The 24,084-nt window shown below is 34.8% G+C and overlaps 1 protein-coding gene across 1 annotated transcript in view; it reads left to right on the top strand.

The window, feature by feature from the left end:
- Nucleotides 1-7,085: 7,085 nt before the first annotated feature.
- Nucleotides 7,086-24,084, top strand: part of LOC123561597 (atrial natriuretic peptide receptor 1-like) — a 60,856-nt gene continuing 43,857 nt past the window's right edge. Inside the window, exon 1 of the mRNA XM_045354081.2 lies at nucleotides 7,086-7,350. Within this exon, the coding sequence (XP_045210016.2) occupies nucleotides 7,086-7,350 (265 nt within the window). The remainder of the gene's footprint in view (nucleotides 7,351-24,084) is intronic.

Genomic DNA, 24,084 nt, shown 5'->3' with positions numbered 1-24,084 from the left:
GTCAACGTCATTTACGTGACAGATTTGTGACGGCGCAATCTACGTCACGTATAGTTGTAGGTAACCGTGGACGTCCAATTAGTCGACATACAGTGAGAAATCGACCTCACGTTGCACACGTCACCAGGGACTTTCTACAGGCTAGAAACATTAATGTTTTACCTTGGCCGGCGTGTTCACCGGACTGCAATCCGATTGAACACGCGTGGGATTATCTCGGACAGCGGTTACGCCAACGTCAACCCCAGCCAGCAAACGTCCGGGAACTGGTAGCAGCGCTGCACCAGGAGTGGGCCAGAATCCCACGGTATCTGTTACGCAACTGGTGCGGCTCTATGAGGCGTCGCCTTGCTGCTGTGGTTGCTAGCAGAGGTGGCCACACGCGCTACCGATTTTTCTAATGCAATTTCTCCGACCGGCTATTAAAATTCAAGATTTAAGCTTAATGCTACAATGAAATGATTTCTTATTGACCATAAATTCTTGTAAAGCATCTAATTTGCGAATGGAATTGTTCTTTTCTAATTTTGAATCACGGTTAACGAAAAATTGTATACCGAGTTTGAATGAGTCGTTTCTTTATCTCGTCAGTGTAGTACACCCTTTTCAAACGCTGAAATATTGGACGATTTTGTAATTGTTTACATGTATTCACAAAAGATCAATAATTATTATGTTTGAGAATATTTAAAACCTATATTCGAACTAAAGTAGAGTACTAAAGTATATTTTTTTACATTAATTTAAGACTAGGAGGTCATACACCTGAGGAATATTTTATAAGTACGTATAACCAAATAGGTATGATTAAATATATTAAACCTGGTCGTGCTTCCATATCAATGTCTTTAATCTGAGTGGGTTTTTTTTTGCAAGGGGCAGGTATGGTAGATATTGAGATAACGTAAACGTAACGGTATTTTAATACTGGTGGTGAATAAATATGGAGTACCTGTGATGCTTAATTATTTAGCGTGCTCTTAAATAAACCCAGAGTATGTGAATTAACAGTATGTGTATTGGTTTAGGTTGGCTTGGCCGTTATAGACAGGGACCCTCATCTGTATTCATGTGTCTTGTAACATCAAGCCGTAATAATGAAATGAATGAACTGGCACGCAGAAAAGTGTCATTCAAATATTCCAAATTTAAATGTAAACACATATGTGTCTAAAAACGTTAACTGAAAATATTTGATTAGATACTCACTTTGATCGCATGTCTGAATACAGTGCCCAGATAATTGGTGAACATTTTTCTCTCGATCCTAAGTTACTTAGGTGTTTGTGTGTTGCTTCGGTATATGCTACGAGATGTCTATGTGTGTTTTAAGTGCATTTCGATGCATCTCTGCTTTGTTCATTCGATAAAAGGCAAAATCACGGACACTCAAATTCAGTGGTGGAGGTTTCGAATGACACACACTGTGTATAACTAGAGATGAACACATGCGGATATGTTGACAATTTTATGGTGTATGGTAGTTTATTGCAGCGCACATTTGGTTTTGGCAGGTCTTCACTGTTTGATTCTAATTTGGTTGTACCGTATGCTTTGGTTCTTAAAATGTTAACTAAAATTTTTGATTGGATACTAACATTTGACGCTTTACTGTGTTTCTGGGGCCCTACTTACTATTTGTGTGGTTCTAACTGGTAGTAACAAAACATTTTGATTGGATAGTATTTTTGCTTTGGTGGTTATGTCTGCTTTATTGTATGTTACGGAGGTATGTCCCAGTTGTTTGTTACGGAGGTATGTCTAGGTGTGTTTAATAGAGTGGTTTGACGCGTTTCTGCTTGGTTCTATTCAGATAGTTGGTTTTCGATGGGCTCAACTACGGCGTATGTTTGATTATGACAGATATAAACTAAAGCATTTGATTAGATAAAATAACTTTGTACGTTTGTCTGATGTGTTAACTTGGGTTTAGGCGGAGATGGTCCTCCTGTTCCGCGGTTTGCTTTTTGTTGGTTGGTAGGTTTTGTGGTGTGTCTCTGAGTGCTTTCGGGTGTGTTTCGGCGCGTGTCTGCTTGTTTTTCGTAGGGTGGCGGGAGAGGTTGAGGACGTTTGCAACCGGCTATGGCATTTTTGATTCATACACACTGTGTGCAACAGGACATGGACAAATACGGTAGTGTTGACAATTTCATTTCGTGGTGTATAGTGTACTTTCCTGACACCAGATCGTGTGCTGTGCTGTGTTGGGGGTGGTTGCTGGTGGTTATGTTTTTCTGTTGCTTGGGTTTCGTAGTTCATACCGGTGCCCTTTTTGTTTCTTACTGAGTCGTTTTGTAGGGATGTTTCTTTTTAATATTTTATCGGTTGGTGGCATTCACTGACGGGGAATGGGTGCGGTCGGCTAGCGGTTACTATACGGTGTGACCGGAGGTCCGGGAGGATGAGTGGGCTAGTGGCTCTAGTTCGGTGGAATTGCTTGGGTGTCGGGTGTTTTGCTCGTAATTTAGTCGAGTTCTTAGTACGTGCCCGAAGTTCGGAGGTTTGTTTTCATAATTTTAAGGCGGTGCCCGGGTGGTTTCAATCTTTGTGTTTGGGTAAGTATATCGCATTGTGTTTGGGTAAGTATATCGCATTGTGTTTGGGTAAGTATATCGCATTGTCACAATTTTGAGAGGATTTTTGTTGTTATCCTAGGGTAGGATATATATTGGTGTGGCTTCGGATTTCGGGAGTAGCCCCGCCACCTGAAATGTTTTATGAGACTCATAGGGCAGACATATTTTAGCGGAGTTTTAAACAGAATTATGGTAGAAGTTTCTTCAGCCATAAATAAAATATCAATTTTCAAAGATAATACGTCATATGCAGAACGCGCATCAATCCCAGTTGATTACCACAGACTAGTAATACCTATTCAAATTCAATACTTGAATTATTTTCATCATAAGAACATGGATTGGGTCAAGGATATAACAAGACTCTTTCTTAGTGATAAGTTGTGCAATTCGTATGATCACATGGGTATAAAATAGATAGAATGCTTGTTGACTCAGATGTTATTTTGGGTGGCAAACAGCCTCCGCTTTGATCTCAAACAAATGCAAGTAACCAATGAAGCATATAAATTTTTTTTTAGGAACAGAAGGCCGATTGGATGGTCACCACAATTACTACAAACACTTCTGTCTTATCATCTACGATGTTCAAAGTGATTGCACGGTTAAACTGGTAGCCTCTTTCAATAAGGATCTGGCTAGGTTCTTGCACACAATCAATAATAATTTAAAATAAATGGTACACAAAAATCTCCATGAACACTTTTTCATGGAAGATATTGACTTTGATGAAGACATGTAAAAAGTTTGGCTTAGGGGTTTTCTTCGGATGTTGGGCCAGATAGGCAAGGAGCGTTGCGCGCGCGTTGAGGCCTTAAAGTGCCATTAATTCCTCGCCAGGGAATTTATCTGGTGATGTTTCTGGGGAATTCTTCGGGCTACAGTTGTGCATGTCGCTATGGGATGATACATGAGGTTTGGTAATGATTATAATTTTACGTTTGATTGATCAAATTAACCAAACTGCATTTGTACGGTTGGACACCACAGAGTGTGTTTGCATTTAATGTGGAATAATTTAATGGCACTTTTCTGCGTGCCAGTTTATACATTTTATTAATACAACTTGATGTTGCATGACTCATGGATTACAGTGGTGAAGAGCATATGATTTACGTGCCAAGCCAACCAATACATATACATAGATGCTTAATTATTAAGCGTGCTCTTAAAACGACACAGAGTATGTGAATTAACAGAGTACAGAGTTTTGTTTTATCAACTATTGCCCCGTTTAAATGACAGTGTACACGAAATTTTCATAGCTGATATCTATGTTGCATATTAACGACACTGAAATAATAACGTTGAGCGACAAACCAACATGGTATTGAAGGAAATTATTCTTAAATGACATTCATTTTTTATTATTACATTTACATCATCAATTATTCCTGAAACATTATTTCATGAATATTTCATTCTGTTTTAAAGTACGTATAAACAAATTTAGTAATTTGTGTTATGTTTAAGGCATTCTCCTTTATATGCAGATGTGTTGATTTTACTTATCTTTAGCTTGAAACCAGCATTGAAGGCAAAGCAAATGACTACCCTTTAAATAGACTTAATATATACATTTTATGTAATTAATCTGTATTTGATACCAAATTTTAGTTATTAAAAATGTTTAGGAAATTAATATTTGATTTACTTTGTCATGGTCATATGATCTTTCATTACCACGTGATATTTATGAAAAGGCAGTGTGCCAGGGGAGTTAATCATTGCGGACAGTTTGCACAGAGACCATGCGTATAACAATTTGTGATAACCATACATGTGTTCGTCAATGTTTTAAGGTGAGCATAAATAACAAACATAATATTGACATTCATACAACATAAGTATCATTGTCACAAACTCAGTCGATCCTCGTTTTGTTTGAATTATTGTAGTTGTCATTCATCGAAATTGAGAGAATGGCTCTTAAATTGGTTTTCTAATCTTTCTAATTATCATACCCTTTGACAAATACTCTTTTAATTTTTTATGTCTTCCTTTCTCTACAAAGTTTTCATCATATTACAAATGTATTTATGAAATGATTTTGCATGTGAGCTTGTGCGACGTAGACTCTAATGCTGCCACATGATCCTTCTCTTAGAATAACAACTGTTCACAAACAACATGTTTATTGTGCTTAGTTCATAGCTGTATTTTGTTTAGAGGGATAGTATTTTTGCGATGTTAATATACTAATAGTTCCACTGCATTTTTAAAGTTCCTCAGGGTTTTAAATTTTATTATAAAAACAGATCAAAAAGCTTTTCAAATAGAAGATATGCATAATTATGTGGTTAGAATAGTGCTGGTTTTAATATAGCACATGAACCTTTACAGTTTTTGTCATAAAGGGAGGTAATAAAAAGAAAAAATGAATAAAACTTTCTACTTTACTCATCAATATTAAAACTTTTGACAAATATTAAAGAAAACTTTTATAGTGTTAAAAAAGATTTAACACGAAACGAATATATCTTATGTTCTAACGCAAAAGTGGCAGCCACATTTTAAACATTATGAGCCTTTAATTTCTGTATCTGAGCGTGTGAGAAATGAGTCCACTTACGTAGACTCTGATGCTATTACCTGATCCGTCTGCTAGAATAAAGACTGTTTACAAACTATATTTAATTGTTCTAAGATCACAACTGTATTTTGTCTAGGGAAATATGAGGTTTGCGATGTTAATATACTAGTAGCTTCCATTGTATTTTAAATGAATTTTCATTTAACCAGAATCTTTTGATTTTGTTTTTCATGTAGTATTTTATTCTTGATATACACATACGCTTTTTTATTTATATCTTACTCTATATTTACCTTAAACTGTTGTCAGGTTAGCATACCAGCTTAGATATTCCCACCAACTCATTAATAATGCCTAGCATTTTTGCTACCATTTTTGCTTTAAGGAAAATGTATTGCTTTTTCATGTAGAACTTACATCAAGCTGTCATTATCTTTTGCAATATTTGTTTATGTTTTAAGTATGCAATAATGTCATTAAGAAATGTTCCCATCAGAATGTACGTATAGCCATCATTATCACCAACAGTCTAAACAGAAATCAAGTGCCATGCCTTAATTGTTGCCATTATGTTAAAATATTGATATTTTGCTTCCGTTTCTAGATCATGGTTAAAAGGCTAATCGAAAAAAAAACCCCATCACATACAAAGAATGCATACACCAAGATGTTTCCTACACTGCACCAAGGGAAAACGTGCATACAAAACACAGATAAACAGACGGACTTTAAACACAGAAGTAACAAACGTCCATAAACAAACATGAAAGAACGCAGGACTCTGCCTATAATTGAGAGTTGAAACTGGATATTTGGAACTAAACCTCACCATGTTCCGTTATTACTGGACAGTCAGAGTCAGGTGTACCACAGGAACACATTATAAAAACACAAATACAATGTATGCATACGTAAAGCTATATACAGAGAAGCCGATGGACCTGAACTAAATGCTTTACTGCAGCTAGAGCAGCAAGTTCAGCAACAGGAACTGTTATAGTAGGACGAAGCAAGACAAGGGAACACATTAAACCATCCGTCCTGTTGGGGATTTAAGAGCCAACTGACATGGAGCCACCAACTTGATCTTTCATATTGCGATCAAATAGGAAAGCGTATTGACGATCTGTTATGTGTCTCCAAGTAATACGACCATTGCCACTTCTGATGACACATTTGAAAGAATCATAAATACCATGTCTGAGAAGCTTAAGAAAATTGTTAATAACATCTCCCTATAAAGAAGGTTGTAAAAGCATATTTGATATAGAATTACTTATTCGCGAGTTTGGACAATTGAACCTATAGTTAAAGACCGATAGAGATACGTAAAATATTAAAACAAGTAATTAATATTGGCTGTTTCGGAATGTTGGTTTATATAATTAGATTTGTGGTAGAACTTACGAAAAAAGTGGTGTGATTTGAATTGTGTAAAGATGCGGTCTATGTATTGGCAAAAGGAAACTCACAAACACCGGAGTCATATACGGTTCTTGGAAGCAAAACCAGAAGAATCTCTTAAAAAATCTAACACAACTTTTCAATTAAATAACTGCAGCCCGTGATAACTGTTTATGGGCTGCTTGAATAGGTAAATTGTTCCTTACCTTTTAATAAAAATATAACAGTCAAATATTGTCAAGTATATTCTTTGTTTGGCGGGCACCACTATGGTGACCAGCACTCAATATATCGTAGTTCGTATTCCAATATCTGTCAGCCATTTTGTCTTTATCAAGCATATCTACATAAAAACCATTTGTACATCTGTAAATCCAATACATTAGCCTCACTTGGAAGAAACGTTTGTATGCACGCATATGAACAGAAATGTTACATAAAACTTAATTCCGTTTTCAACTAAATCGTGGTGAAATTGTCTAAAGAAAGTTTTTTTCCTGACTTTGGCAAAATAATTTTTCTAGGAGTAAATTATGGTACGGTCTTTGTTAATAACAATACTTTGTGCTGTTATGGCAGAACGAGCATGCAGTGTAAATATAACTATAGGGGTCCTGGTTGAGCGGTCGGCTGTTTTGGATTTTCCGTTCTCTATTAACAGGACGAAGGGTTTAATTGACATCGCAATTAACAAAACACGTTATATGTTGAAAGATGCTGCTCATTTGGAGTACGTGATAATGCCGTGCGATGTTCCGACATGTGTAGCGACAAAATGGGGTGCGCTTTTTTCAGAGATGTACCACAAGTATAGGCCACATGCAGTGATAGGACCAGGTAAGTAAAAAACGTTCAGATTCATAAAGCTAGAAGGGAAATAGGTAAATATTCTATGCTGGCAAACATATTATATAAAAATTTTGGATTCATTTTTTATAAACTAATCTATGGACTCTTATGACCTATATTGATGACAAGTAAAATTTATCGCTAACAACAAGAGCTGTCACTAATGGTGACACATGCCCCCGCAGCACCTTGACCTTTGACCTGGTGAACCCAAAGTCAGTAGGGGTGGTGTACCCAATAACTACTATCAGCAAGTGAAGTCTGAAGGTCCTGGGTGAAGTGGTTCGCATGTAAAGTGCCTTCATGCAAAAAGTTAACGTTGGCCCCTGTGACCTTGACCTTTGACCTGGTGACCCCAAAGTCAGTTGGGTTGGTGGACTCATAAAGTACTATCAGCATGTAAAGTTTGAAGGTCCTTGGTGAAGTGGTGCGCGAGTAAAATGCCTTCATGCAAAAAGTGAATGTTGGCCCCTGTGACCTTGACCTTTGACCTGGTGAACCCAAAGTCAATAGGAGTGGTGTACTCAATAAGTACTATCACCACGTGAAGTTTGAAGATCCTGGGTGCAGTGGTTCGCGAGTAAAGTGCCTTCATGCAAAAAGTTAACGTTGGCCCCTGTGACCTTGACCTTTGACCTGGTGAATCCAAAGTCAGTAGGGGTGATATACTCAATAAGTACTATCAGCATGTAAAGTTTGAAGGTCCTGGGTGCAGTGGTTCGCAAGTAAAATGCCTTCATGCAAAAAGTTAACGTTGTGACTAACGAACGAACGAACTAACTAACTAACGAACGAACGGACGGACAGTTGAAAACTAATATGCCTCCCTTTGCGGGCATAAAAAGCAAAAGCGAAATCTGAGTATTTAGCATGTTCTATTTCTTCGTTTGAAATTTCATCTTTTGAAATTTAAGATCGTCTTGGATAACACATTAAAAGAACAAGAAAAAAAATATAAAAAATTAGCCAATCCAATCTAAAATAAAGTATTGGACCAAAAATAGACAAAAAACTATTTATAAAAAAAGAAAGTGTTGATCATTACAACGGAAAAAGATATGGTTTTGGTTGCGAACTAGACATAATTATGTTTTGCAAAGATAAATTCAAAACTAGAATTGAGTTTTTACATGATAATGATAATGTGTTTTCTGTTTGCATATTTCAAAGGTACTTTTCCGTTTATTTTACGGCATTTTAATACACCCAAACGTACGGAAAACACATATACGGAAAACACATTTCTATGTAAAAATGCAGATGTATATAACATATAAAACACACACATATAAGTTCAACGAAGATATGCACCACATTTGATCATTGTTTTTCGATATTTCATCAGAGGTATTACTACAAAGTAGGAATTACAGTTTTCCATTTATCCATCAAACGGACTGTCCCCAAAATTACATGAATTAGTTATAATGTATGCTTGAAAACACCAGGTTTGACCTGAAATTATCTTTAGATACATCTCTGTCTCAATTTGCAAAGCTCGTTGTATTAAACAGATATTCATTCTCATAACAGAAAATCTCATCTCCTATAAACCAAAGCGGTTGTTATAGAAGTACAGTTGCACTAGAGGTAGCAGGTGCGAACGTGTTATTACTAAACTTTAGTTTATTTCAGTATTTCAGAAAAAGAATAGAAAGGTTTACTCTTTCCTTTTCAAATCTGAGTTTGCATATTTACAAATACATGAGACAAATACATACTATTAATAATAAAACTAATACATAAAATTTAATCACGCACTCAAATGAGAGCAACAATATGAGTATAGCTGTGAACAAACTATTTTATGCAATTAATGTCAAAAATATGTATAATAAAAGAAATTTTCCTTTTTGATGTGGTCTCTTTTGGCCTCAACGGATAGCCCCATATTTTGAGAAAAAAGTTCAAACAACGCCAAATCATAGAAAGAAAGGGTTGTCTTACAAGAAAATTGAACAGCATATAAAACATTTATACAGCGTAACTTCCGAAAATTGAACGACCTCCGGACCAGCCTAAAAGTTCGGTTTTTGGAAGTTTCCGGAATTCAAAAGTTTGAAAGTTTGTAGGCAACCTGAATGTGGTACACAAGAGTTATGTTTTCTTACACGTAGGATGAAGGAGATTTTTATCCTTTTTAATTTTACAATTTCATATAAACTGATTAATTAATTAATTAATTACATACATTAAGGACAATAAATACATAAATAACAAATATAAAAAGAAACAACAGAACTTTAATAATAGCATTTACACAAACATTTTCCAGTTACATTTTACCACCTTTGGAGTCCCGAGGTCGTCAACATTAAATTTTAATTAATGTTGATAATGCATAGTTTAATAGATGTAACTAAATCATTTAAAACATCTGTCTTTCTTTTGTTCAAATATATTGATTAAGAAAGTTTTTAACACAAGATATTTATTTCATCACGTTTTCATAAATTGAATACAAATGAAAATAATCGCTAATTACTTCCTTATTTTGCATCAAATAATCATTATGATTATATAGCGTGTCAAAATAAACGCGCACCTCTAATAAATAAACAAAAGAACATTTATATTTTAATATTACTCTACAAAATAATATTTTGTTTACTGATATATACATCGAATTCCGAAAAAGGAGTGCCTGAAGGGACCACATCTTCGAACAGTTCAACGCCTTTAAAAACTGACCATTTTCAAAGAACTGTCGCATATCTTCGTTTTGACAATTTTGACACTAGGTGCATGATTTGAACAAGCTTGGTTTAGGTACGACTAGACAAAATACCTGCCAAATATCTAAGATTTGGGCCTTGCGGTTTTTGGAGGAGAGGGTTTTTAAAGTTTTGCCTTTTGGTTTCCATTCCGCATATAATGAAATTCTGCGAACAACTTTCGTAGAGGACCGTGCAATGAACGTCCCAAGTCAAGTCAATTTAAAAAAAATGGGTCAAGAGGAGAAGATGTTTAAGTACAAATGACCACGCAGAAAGACTGAATTCTGACTATCCACAAAACAAAGTTCGACGTGTGCTTAGATGTAATGGGAACATAAGTATTTTGATGGTTTACCGCCCTTTTCATACATTTCTACTTGAACAACATGGTCTTCTTATGAAAATATATCAAGTCGTATCATACACTCAAACGCATTGAAAACGCACAGTTTTTGAGGTTATATCAAAAGTAATTGGGAATATTCTAAAACATACGATAACAAAATGATTTTAGACCATTACTGTTTCATTTTAAAATCATTCATGCGCAAAAATTAACAAAAAAATCAAAACATAACGACTTCGTGGGAAATTCCTGTTTTGATCTGCGAAAACATTTCGAAGTACTTCATTCAAAAGGGTTGATTATGTTTACATTTTGTACACATTTTATATGTTTAAACAAATGAGATTGTGCGTTTCTGATTAATAACATTTTACGCAAAAAAGAGTGACTTCTAGTGCTTAGTCGTCAAACAAAACTTGATTAAAACATATACTTCGATCTTGATTTATTCAGAGGTATGATAATTGTGCATTTTCAAAGCTTCATTGGCGTGTCTTATTTCCTGTAGAACACCAATTTATATGGGTTCCTTTTGAATGTGTCATAACACGTTTTCTATGGCTTTATAATTTATTATGCCATGAGAAACAAGTCTAACGAAGAAATTCAAACTGAATACATACACATGTACATTTGCAATCGTTTGAAGTACTTTTATTTTAATGATCTAAAACTTCGGAATAAGTGAGTTTCTTTTTTTCAATCTATTTTAATAATGAATGTTATTTAACTTGCTTATTGCAATATGAAGGTTGAGCTTGTATGAACGTATGTCTCCCACTATTAAAATGCCACAAATAAGGGACCATAACTCCCGGGAAAATCACAGAACCATAACATTTAGGGCCATTATTCTGCTGAAAATCACTGAATTGGAACATGCCGATGAAATGTATAACTAGACTTGGCACTGTTAACTCCTGTAAGGTTTGATGGAAATCTGCCCAAATGTGAAAGAGAAGTTGCCAAAATATCATGAAATTTGACAAATAAAGGGCAATAACATGTTTGCGATATACCCTTAATTAAAAATCTTTGTAATAACATAGTTAAATTATTCAATCTAGAAACTTGGCAGTGAAGGAGCGAAATGAAACAATTACACAATGATATCATAAACACAAAATTAAAGTCACACAGTCATTCGGATATGCTTTCAGTCTTGTGTTTGAAATCAAACTCGGAGCCTCGGATATGCTATCAGTCTTGTGTTTGAAATCAACTCGGAGCCTCGGATATGCTTTCACACCTTGTGTTTGAAATCAAACCCGGAGCTTCGGATATGCTTTTAGTCTTGTGTTTGATGTTTGAAATCAAACTCGAAGCCTCAGAAATGCTGGAGCTTTGGGTTTGCTTTCAGTCTTGTGTTTGAAATCAAACTTGAAGGCTCGGATATGCTTTCCATCTTGTTTGTTTGTTTGTTTTGGGTTTAACGCCGTTTTTCAACAGTATTTCAGTAATGTAACGGTGGGCAGTTAACTTAACCAGTGTTCCTGGATTCTGTACCAGTACAGACCTGTTCTCCGCAAGTAACTGCCAACTTCCCCACATGAATCAGAGGTGGAGGACTAATGATTTCAGACACAATGTCGTTTGTCAAATAGTCACGGAGAACATACGCCCCGTCCGAGGATCGAACTCACGACCCCGCGATCCGTAGACCAACGCTCTTACCTACTGAGCTAAGCGGGCGGGCGCTTTCCATCTTGTGTGTGAAATCAAACTTGAAACCTCAGATATGCTTTCAGTCTTGTGTTTGAAGTCAAACTCAAAGCCTCGGATATGCTTTCAGTCTTGTGTTTGAAATCAAACTAAGAGTGTCGGATATGCTTTCAGTTCATTGTTTGAAATCAAACTCGAAGTGTCGGAAATGCCTTCGGTCTTTTGTTTGAAATCAAACTCGGAGTGTCGGATATGCTTCAGTCTTATGTTTTAAATTAAACTCGGAGTCTCGGATATGCTTTCAGTCTTATGTTTTAAATCAAACTCGGAGTCTCGGATATGCTTTCAGACCTGTGTTTGAAATCAAACTTGGAACCTCGGATATGCTTTCAGTCTTGTGTTTGAAATCAAACTCGGAGTTTCGGGGATACTTTCAGTTTTGTGTTTGAAATCAAACTCGGAGCTTCGGGGATACTTTCAGTCTTGTGTCTGAAATCAAACTCGGAGCTTTGGGGATACTTTCAGTCATATGTTTGAAATCAAACTCGGAGTGTCGGATATGCCTTCAGTCTTATATTTTCAATCAAACTCGAAGCCTCGGATATACTTTCAGTCTTATGTTTTAAATCAGACTCGGAGTCTCGGATATGCATTGAAATCAAATTTGGAGCTTTGGATATGCTTTCAGTCTTGTGTTTGAAATCAAACTCGAAGCCTCGGGTATGTTATCAATCCATACCTGGATCTTCGGGTTGGCTTTCAGTCTTGTGTTTTAAATAAAACTCGGAGCCTCGGATATGCTTTCAGTCTTGTGTTTGAAATCAAACTCGAAGCCTCGGATATGTTATCAATCCATACCTGGATCTTCGGGTTTGCTTTCAGTCTTGTGTTTGAAATCAAACTCGAAGCCTCGGATATGTTATCAATCCATACCCGGATCTTCGGGTTTGCTTTCAGTCTTTTGTTTGAAATCAAACTAGGAACCTCTGATATGTTTTAGTCCATACCTGGGGCTTCGGATATATTTTATCAGTAGGAAATGAATATAAGAAGCGACAGACTCGCCCGCACTCTGAGAGACATGTTGTTTTAACCATGACGAGAACTGACCTAGTTTTTAACCATATATCAGTAAGAGCAGCCTGTCGCTTCTGACTATTGACAATAAATAACAAATGCTGATAGAATGGGATAAGGCCGTGACTTTTATTATTATAATATCATTACAGAAAATTAATGAAATATCATGGCATGTTGTATGAGATAGAAGTATCATGAAATGAAGCATGAAATGATAGATTTCTAGCCAAATTGCATAGAAACAAAAAAGGCAACGCTATGATGCTGAAGCTCTAAATTTATGATAAGCACACAATGGAAGACAATGGAAGGAAAATGCAAAATTGCAAATTGTGCTAGCAAATCCAGCTGCCGAAAATCCGAGGCCAAGATGGTCAACGAATTCTCAACATCATGATACTGGATTTAACGGAAACAAAAATATGAATCCATTGCAAATGCAAGAGAATATATAATTAGAATAAAACTACCAAATAGATACCATATTTTTGCCATGTTTATGCAACAATATATCAGCCACGATGGGAACAAATGTCACGACTAACAATTAAAACTTAAGTCTTAAAAATGATATTTTTTTGCTCTTAAGGAGATGATATTTTGCACCAAAATAAACAAGTCCGCTGCTGCCCGCGTGTTTACTTGATACAACATAATTATCATATTCTACAAAATAAAATATTTTCTTTACTGAATAAAAACAAACAGTTTCTTCTGTTACACAACCTAAAACTTTTCGCTGAATCTATTTCATTTTGTTAACAGGACTATTTCAAAGGGAAGTCGGGAAACTGCGAGCCGGTTGCCTAACCCCTAACTCCTATTTATATATCTTTTTTACCCTCATCTTTTAGTTATTTATTTTGATTTGAGGATCTGGCAGATTGTGCCGCGCAATAGTTAACCCTCCAAGCAATCAACTGCACTAAGCGGCACTCAATAACATAAACAAGGGGGGGGGGGGGGGGGGGGGTGATGTCTGTTTCAACATACCCAAGTGTTAGAGGTTTGTAACAAAGTGATCCACAAATATATAAAATATATAATATGTACTGACTTACAAGTACACATTTATAAACAACTTGATCAATTGGCCGAAGAGTTGTAATCCCTGTTTAATATGTTTAATATAAGATACAGTCAATTCGAGGAATTTGGTCTCCTCTGAGAGACATAATAACAACGTCAGTAATAAAATTGATAATCGTTGTGATCGTCATCAAAATCGTCCATTCCAATATCATCATAATCGTCTTGACCACTAGTCGTGTTCACCATCATCGACCTTTTCTGTACATAAATCTGCTAAATCCGTTCTAGTATACTTTGTATTATCACCATCTGCAACGGTAGCATATCATAATGGACAGCATGATAAATTATTACGCTTTATAAGTATTCAATTGCTAATAGCAACAACCATAACATCATTCTCAAATTTTCAATCGTTTTTTAATTTTTTTCTATTGATTACAAAACCCCTGAAATGTCTAAAGATAGTTACGCGATGAATGTTGTAAGTGCAGTTGTACCTGTTACAAACTGGGTTTGCGCGTGAATGATAATTTAACAACGAACACATTAGAAAACCTGTGGAATATTTAATCTACCAATCAAAATGTACAGTTTTAATCAGCTGTTAAATGACTTTCACCCCAGATATTTACAGGAAGAACATAGGCATTACTATGAGAGCCTCGAAGTTTGGTATTACTGCAGTTTATTTACATTAAATAAAAGTATGCATTACATTTCATCAGTACCTTTGACATTTTGCAGTAAAATGTATATGAAAAAAATATTAACAATGCACAAAACAGGATTCCGTTACAATAAGCTTGATTTGCGATTGAAATAAAACCACACCTAGATCTGAAATTTGGTTTAGAAAATTGACTCACACATGTGTTAATGTCTTAGTAATTTCCGCCTTAAATCTGTAAGGTTGAAGCGGTCTTGACATAAGAACACTTTAATTTCCGTAAATCAAAACTTTCGCAATGAAAACAATTAAAATAGCTTTTTACGAACAAAAACTAAGCTATTTCATTATTCGAGAAAGCGCGTATGAAGATGTAAAGCTTACAATAAACGGCTTCATATTACAGAAAATAATTGCAAAAAGTAAATCTTAACCACATCTGTGAAATTGTAAATGAGTCAGCATAGCGCTATAAGCGGCATATTAATCCACTTAGGGCCAAATGATGTTACAAGGTAGTCGCAGAGAAATAAAAAAACAAAAAACAAAGACAAATATCAAACAGGGAATGCCACGTACCAAAAACGCAGCCTCCCAAAAACGAAACCTACAGCACACAGACGTGCACACCACAAACACACGCACACACACATACACATACACGCGCGCACACACACAAAGCAAAGCCAGAAAGTGATCAAAAATACCCTGTAGATCACTCCAGCATTATGCTTAGAACAGGCAGTAGCACTTAAGTCAAGATTATCAATTCTGACGAAAGCCTCTGTAGACAAAAGAAATTTTAGTTACCGTAAATGCAATGGTTTGCACTATTTAAGACAATAATGATTTTCTTGAAAAACAATTAGCAAATATCTCGAACTCGCTTATCTCAACATCCAGTTACCTCGAAGGCATTAAAAGTTTTCAAGTCCCGTCCCGAAAACACATGAACAGAATATCATTTTAAATCGGAATTCGTTTATCTTTATCGACCAGCAAATAACCTACATACATATAGAGCAAAATCTATCTCGGGTTATTCTGCAATAACCCACGCGCGCGTGCAATGACGTCATCCGATCCAGGTGCGTAGCACGGTCGTAAAAGGTAGTTACCATTTTTTTCTAACACTGTTGATACTAGTTTGTCGTGTAAGAATCGAAATAACAAGTTCCCAAATGTAATTTATCGTAGAATAACCCGAGTCTTCGTTCTTACGCGAAGCAATATATCACTCAGGCCTACTGCCTTCGTGATATATTCTTACACATAAGAACTCAAAACACGGGTTATTCTATGATAAACCACGATTGGGAACTTATTATTTCTTTATAACTTATAAGTAAAGATCTGGATCGCTTGGAATTTAAGATACCGAATTTTAACTGTATGTGTGTATGATACTTGGGATCTTACAGGTATACATATTATGATAGTATTTTCTCAGCGATGGTATGATGATACTGTATGCCGTTGAGAAAATGTAATCAACATGATCACTTATTTTTCAGTGGATAAAAAGAATTAACATGACAATACATTTATTTCAGTGTTAGGAATGCCATTTGAGTTTTAGATAAGGACCAGTCAGTAGGATGGGGACTGTATCTGGAGAAATTACAGTCACGCAACTTCCCGCGTTGCATTTTTGTGTAATCCCGGTCGATTAAATATTATACAGGGAAAATTGAAGACCGCTACATATCAGTAAAATGCACACATATGATTAATATTTATGACAAGAATATATGCTATGAACAAAAGAATAAGTTGTGAATATATTTGCTTAACCGACTGGGAGTTATACTGAGCCTCGTCACGTCGGCGTTTATAATTAGAAAATATTGCACCCCTAATAGACGAATGTGTAAATTAACTATTGCAACCAAATGAAATTGAAATTAAATCAGTCTTTATAGTAATTTACTTTTATATGTAATAAGTGGAAGTCCCGCATCGATTACACCCTCACTTCATTATAGAAAATGAAATATGTGATGCAAAGAAATCAGACACAGGCAATTGAAACTTAATGATAACGTATAAATCTATATCAGACTTGAGTGAAGATGAAATGAAAAATGTAACCAAGGTATTGTAACTTTCACAAATACGTTGAAAAGATACTATATTCGCGGTTGGTACACAAACCCTGGTAATAGTTAATTTTGTTTCTGTTAATACTTATTAATTCAACGTTAATTGTAATGAAATCTGATAGCTTATTTTGATCACGCTTGAGCCCGAATCCCGAAAAAAAAACCCAACAGAACTGGTGGCATATAAGAAAAATGGTTGTAACCCCATTGGGGTTCCAACTCACACTCACGACTTTTGGGTTAAGTGGCCGACACCATAACCTTTAGGCTACCACAGATATTCTTAAAGTCATCTAGGAAATATTTAATTATTTACGTTTATCATATTCCCAATGTTTGAGAGAACTGAAGCCTTTCTCCTTGATATGGACTATTAAATCACGAAAAGAAATAATTAAGTCATTATTTTCAAAATTGCTGAATGATGACCAGCATAAGATATAAAATCTCAAAAGAAAATTAATTTACTGTTGTCATTTCGCTGATGTAGAAGACAAACATGGAATTATCATCATACTAGAATTGATTAGATATTTACGAACAACAATAAAAGGATTGTGATAAATTTAGAAAATGGGAAACTCCCCAGTGATATATTTACTACTGACCGTTCAAAGGCGCTGTCCCATTGTGCTCCCTGACGTGTTTGTTTTATTTTTGAGTCGGCTAAACGATGAATCGTTTTGACGAGTCCTTGCTATCCAACGATTCTCTAAGTCTAAATGGACCAAATAACACAGTGCAGGGATGTAGTTCCATTAGATTTCTCAAACTTCAAACAGTTCACTGCATGAATGAAGTTAAGTTGTGTGAATTCCCTTTGCTATGACCAATATACGATGTAATCTGTCATATTTATGACTTGTAATTGTGCAATACTCGAATGTAACTCATTAAGCATAAATGTGCATTTTATGAATTGCGCAGGCTTACAAAGCTTGCGTAACATCCAGCGAAAGACAAAAAATAGTTCCACAGAGCTCCAGATACGATGCGTATTAGCGTAAATTACGTATAGAAATAATGCAAATACGCATGTCTAATAATTTCTAAGCGTATAAAAACGTATATAAAATTACAGAAATGCACACAATGCTTTTTAAAAAAAAAATCTGAATCGTCTGGATGCGTTAGGTAACATAGCCGATCCCGATCAGCCTTAATTCTCCCACATTGAACGTATACACGCATCGTATGATTTCTATAAACTTTGCGTGGGTTTCTACACACACACATGAATTTTGCAGTCAGTAAACGGATAAATTATCGGAAGAAGAAGCTCTTACTGGTTTGTTTAGTTACTACAGATATTAAAAAATGATTTTAATTCTTATTTTTCGAGAAATAAAGAAATCGGCGAAACATTAAATTGTATTTTCTTGTAGTATTTGAAATCGAAAGTAGATCGTCTATGTTTGGCTGCGAAACGAAACAACTTTTTTTTATGAAAAGATTTAAATAAGAGGTAATTTAACCGTAAACTTCAATGTCAGATACTGCCAATTGCTGCTAAATGTCTTCGTATCATCACAAATTGTAAAATATATTGTTAAAAATGGAGAAAAGTGTAATCATATCCGGATATAATATTTTGGGTAAATATCGAGCTGTGTTATGAAATTTTAACATTCATGTAACATACATGATAGATATTATTGTAACAGAAATGATTCTAGAATTTATTTTTATTACACCTACATATAATCTTTGTCAGACTGGTATTCTAGTCCTGAGGCATGATCTGAAAGTAAAGAGATGAAGTGAAGTCATACTTTGGATATTGTAATACTAGAAAGAATCTAGATCGTAAACTTTCTGGAATTTTGACTGGTTTGGATAATTTGCTTACGATTCTGGTTCGCAAAAAAATGAAACCGTCACCCATTCTGCTTTTCATGATGACACATGGCTTGATTTTTGCAGTCAGTAAGCGGATAAATTATCCCGAGAAAGAGCTCTTACTGATTTGTTTAATTACTACTGATTTTAAAAATGATTTTATTTCTTATTTTTCGAGAAATAAACAAAACGGCGAAACATTAAATTGTATTTTCTTGTAGTTTTTGAAATCGAAAGTAGATCGTCTATGTTAGAGTGCTTTGACGAAACGAAACAATTTGTTTTTATGAAATGATTTAAATAATTTCACCGTAAACTTCAATGTCAGATACTGCCAATTGCTGCTAAACTGTCTTCATATCATCACAATTTGTAAAACATATTGTTGAAACTGGAGATTTTGGCGGTATAAAAGAAAGTGTAATCATATCCGGATATAATATTTTGGGTAAATATCGAGCTGTGTTATGAAATTTAAACATTAAAGTAACAGACATGATAGATATTATTGTAACAGAAATGATTCTAGAATTTATTTTTATAATACATACATAGAATCAATATCAGACTTATATTCTAGTGCTGAGGCATGACCTGAAAGTAAAAATATGAAGTGACAGTCATTCATACTTTGAATATTGTAATACTAAAAAGAATCTAGAGGTAATATTCAGAAATTGAAACATAAAATTTTCAGTTAGAAATCGCACCAAAGGCTGTATCAAGGGTCTACATTTTCAAAATTTCCTTGTGGTGATACCCCAAACCCTAATTGCAGGAGGAGGTATCCTCCCACACCCTCCCCCCCCTCCATATTGCCACTTTACAGTTTGATACATTTGCCCTTTTACCACCTGCCACAATGCCCATTTCAAAATCTGACTGCAGTTCAAAGCGGGAAGGAACACCCCTCCCCAAACCCACCCTGCTACCGACCACGTAAAATGGCTCAAACATTTTTTCAGCCCAGTCTGGGCCTGTCTGTCAACATGAATCAAAACAGATAATTGAAAGTACATAGACTTGGGGACTACTGACATGGTTTTGAAGGGGTTAACAGGTCTGAAATAGAATAAATGATGGTTTTAACTAAAAAAGAACTGCATTTATTAATATTGGTTATCTTTTCCGAAATTGGTAGCTAGTCCGAGTAACTTCTCTTAGTTTCGAATGCGCAATTTTCCAGTCAGTGTAAACATTCATGAAACTATATATTGACACTCAGCAACATTTACATATCTTTAAACGCAAAAGTAAGTATACTTTAAATTCACATCCCTTATAATATGATTGAACAATACCTAGCGTGTGACACGGTTATTACCAGGCCCCTTATCTGTAAAATATCTGAACAGTTCTTTCGTCCATCCGTTACAAATTGTATGTGGCAATCCGCGCTATAAAAATTCAATATATAAATTTTCATATTCAAATTTTATCATGTGCGAATATATACCAGCCGATAATTGCCTGTTTTGGTAATGCCGGAGGCAAATGTTTACTGGAAAAATATTTATAGTCATGGGCAGTATCTTAGTGTCACCTGTCAAATTGTAGTTTGTACTTTCAACATTTTTATTTTTGCGAACCACTCTTCAATTTTAGAGAAATATATTGGGTTTAAATACTTGTATAATGTCAATCAAAGTTTTACTAGGCATCGATTGAATGTCCATTTCATCTATTGTAACAAAATCTCTGTTCAGTTGGGGAAAAAAACTAAAACCAAACTGAAACTGGTAGACTATACTACCAGTACATCAATCATTAGCCGACTCTCAGGCCCTTCAGGCCTTTGATTGTTATGTTTATTATTGTTTAACTTTTTAGGTGTAAATGTCTATTGTGTATAAATATAAGTATACTGGTTTTGTTTTGCTTGACTGCTTGCAATGGACTTAGCTAATCATAAAAAAGTAGGGCCATGCAGGGCCAGAAAATATTTTCAGTCAAATAATCAGCTGAAAATCAGACCCTAAATTTTAGTGCTGGTGTGATACCTGTGCGGATGTGCAGGCTGGTCTTGATCCATGCTTGTCGCAAACACACTATGTTGGTTTTCTCATGGCACGGCTCATTTATTGCAAAACCCCTGAAATGTCCAATAAATCTTATAAGGGGCAGTTGTACCTGTTAGAAATTGAGTCTGCAAAGACTATAAACCAATTATTCGTCAGATCGATTCTCATATGCGCGTTTATGATAATTTAGCAACGAAAACATTTTATAAATGAAAAAGAATCAATGGTAAATAGAGGTGTCAAATATAACTGAAATTCATAATGTATCACAACCGTTGTTATATACACTTCTGTGGTTTATATATTGTGCCTTTAGTTACCAAAACGTATGTTAGGAAATAACCTTGAGGGAGAACAACTGTTGTTAATCTCCTACCGGTGGTTGTCCCCTGTCTGTCATTCTGTCTCTACGATAACTTTTAAATTGCAACATATTTTTTTTTCACGAAACTTAGTACATGAATAAATGCCAACAAGTAAAATATACGTGCCCTTTTTATTTTGTTGACATGGCAAAACTTGCGTTTCCCATGTCAACTAATAGTGCAATAATACGACAAAAAAGTAGTCAGATAGGATATTGCGATGAATTAAAAAAGTACACTATGCTTTTACTTAATACATGGGAAGATGGCGGTATAGATAATAAGCAATTCCTATCATTTTGTTTCATTTTCCCTTTGTCCATCTGTCTGTCTGTCTGTCTACCAGTAACAAATGGTGAATTCTGTCATAACTTAAGAAATAAAATATATTTTTTTCATGAAACATGATACATGGACAGGGGTCAAATTTATCAATAGTTTGTACTAGCTGAAATTAGCTAGTGTCCTTTTTGATCACTAGCTAAAATGAAAAGCTACCGGATAAAGTTAATAATATTTATATAATAATAATTACTCTGTTAATATTTCACTGGCCAAAACTTACTGATTGATCTCTGTTAGTAGCCAGTCTCAAACAAAAATATTTTCTATTAGCTTAAAATAGCTTGTGCCATTTTTGTTGAACAATAAAATATCATAAACATAAATGATAACATTCCTTTCCTGAAGAAAAATGTGTACCTTCAAAACAACTAATCTTTATTAAAGCTCTGAAGACATTTGCTTGTTATATTATTGACTAGCTGAAATTAGCTAGACTAAGTACATTTCAAACCCACTAGCTATTTCAAAATTCCACTAGCATTTAGCTTGTATGCTTGTCTAAATTTGAACCCTGATGGATAGTTGGAAATATGTAGAATATGCATATACTATTCGTTTCGCTGCGGCAACAAGTTTGGTTTTTGTGGCAACAGCTCATTCAAAATATGACAGAATGTGGATTCTTAGGTAACTTAAAAAGTTTCATGAAATTTGGTATATAGGTTAAGAGTAATGTACAGAGTATTCATATTATTCTATTTTTCTTCGTGTCTGTCCTGTTGTCCGTCGAAAAATTGCTGATTATGTCATTACTTTCAAAACAGTAGAGTTTTTCATACAATCCGGAAAAGAGATAGGAGGCAATATGTAGAATATACAGATCATTTTATTTTGTCCTTTATCTGTTTGTTTATCAGTGTGTCTGTATATCTGTCAGTCATAATGCTAAATCCTTTGTTAACTGTCAAAGTAAAAGAAATGTTGTCATGAAACCTGCTTTATAGATGGTAGTTAATAAAGGGGCCATGCGTTTCTTCACTTTGTCCATGTTTTTTTTTATTTGTATGTGTCTATCGTTTACACATACATGAATACTCCGCTTTGAAATTAAGTCTTGAGAGGTTGTGCTTTGGCTCATGGCTATCTCTAGTGGAATCATGTGATTGTTTTATATATACACACATTAATATCATTAGGTGTCAAATAATGATAATTATTCTCCATTGAAGTATATTGTATTTATGTGTGTATGTTCGCCAGTCAGTCAAGTTGAAGTTCACAATTATGTAGTTTTTTGACATTTGAAGAATATATTTCACCGTGACCAAGGCTTTATTCTAAGATATTTTTACGTATGCAAGCATGTTCGATCCCCAAAGAATTTTTTAACAGACCAAAACGGAACTTTTTGGTTAAGGTTACCAGTGGGTTAATTACCAATGGTAAATTGTCCCTTCTTATACCTTGACTTGACTGCACGTTTAACTTTTTCCTTTTCTTTACATATAAATCAAGGTGAATGATTTATTACATTCAATATGATTGCGAAGTGCTGAATAAACGAGTATCATATATGAAAAGAATAGTAGTATTGACTGTTTATTGCTGAAGGTGTTCTGTTCACGTGCTTCAAGTTGGTTCAAGTTACGTCTACTGCAATGTATATTCCTTTTTAGTTCGTATGCATGTTTTGCATTGTATATTCCGTTATTCATGGAAAATGTGTGTACGAATTCTTATTCAAATGCAGATCTTATGCATGTATATATTCGTGAATTCTTATAATGTGTTCTTTTATTTCCTTTAAGTCTAAATTTATTTCTATTAATGTCGTATTTAACGTTATTTCTCAATGAAATTAATAACTCTTAAAATGTTGATCGTACTGAACGATTCATACCTATGGCCAATTCAGTGGCTTCAAGCCAATAATGTTTTTTGATACAGTGCAACCATGCGAACCACATTTAATACCATAGGTCAATAGCTATGATATACATTTTGTCAGAAATATAATCCTAAGTATAATCCCCGCTATTTGAATATATATTTCGTAATGATAAGGGAAACTTTAATTAACTTCCATACAAACGGAATTAATGATAGATCGAATAGCTTTTACAATAATGCAAGTCTAATATTTCAATTATATAATTGATTATTATTTCGCCCACTGTGTCAAACAAAAGCAAATCCAAGGATGAATTAAAAAAAGCAACCTCCCTAAACCACATCTCAAAGCACGTGAATGTGCAAACAACAAACACACCGACCCATTCGTAAACTGACAAAGCGAACAAACGAGGACTAAATTAACAAAGAAAGACGCTTAGTGGAAAGGCCGAGAGTTCAGAACGTGAAACAATCCACAAAGACTTTAAGATAAATCAAACATTTTTTGTTGTAGGGATATTTCTTATGTATTTAGTATTTTCATATTGGAATATAAGTAATAAATAACTCCATTTGATAGATATACACCAGACGCCACAAAATCGTTTAATTTGATAAACTTAAAGCAGACAACTGCACGCATTTAGACAGAATGGCCATCATAGTATTTCAATTCTTTAACAGTATTCTATACGGCTTTGTGTAAGGCA

Source organism: Mercenaria mercenaria, chromosome 15, assembly GCF_021730395.1.
Source record: "Mercenaria mercenaria strain notata chromosome 15, MADL_Memer_1, whole genome shotgun sequence".
Classification (NCBI taxonomy): Eukaryota; Metazoa; Mollusca; class Bivalvia; order Venerida; family Veneridae; genus Mercenaria; species Mercenaria mercenaria.
This window is presented reverse-complemented; position numbering and strand designations above follow the sequence as displayed.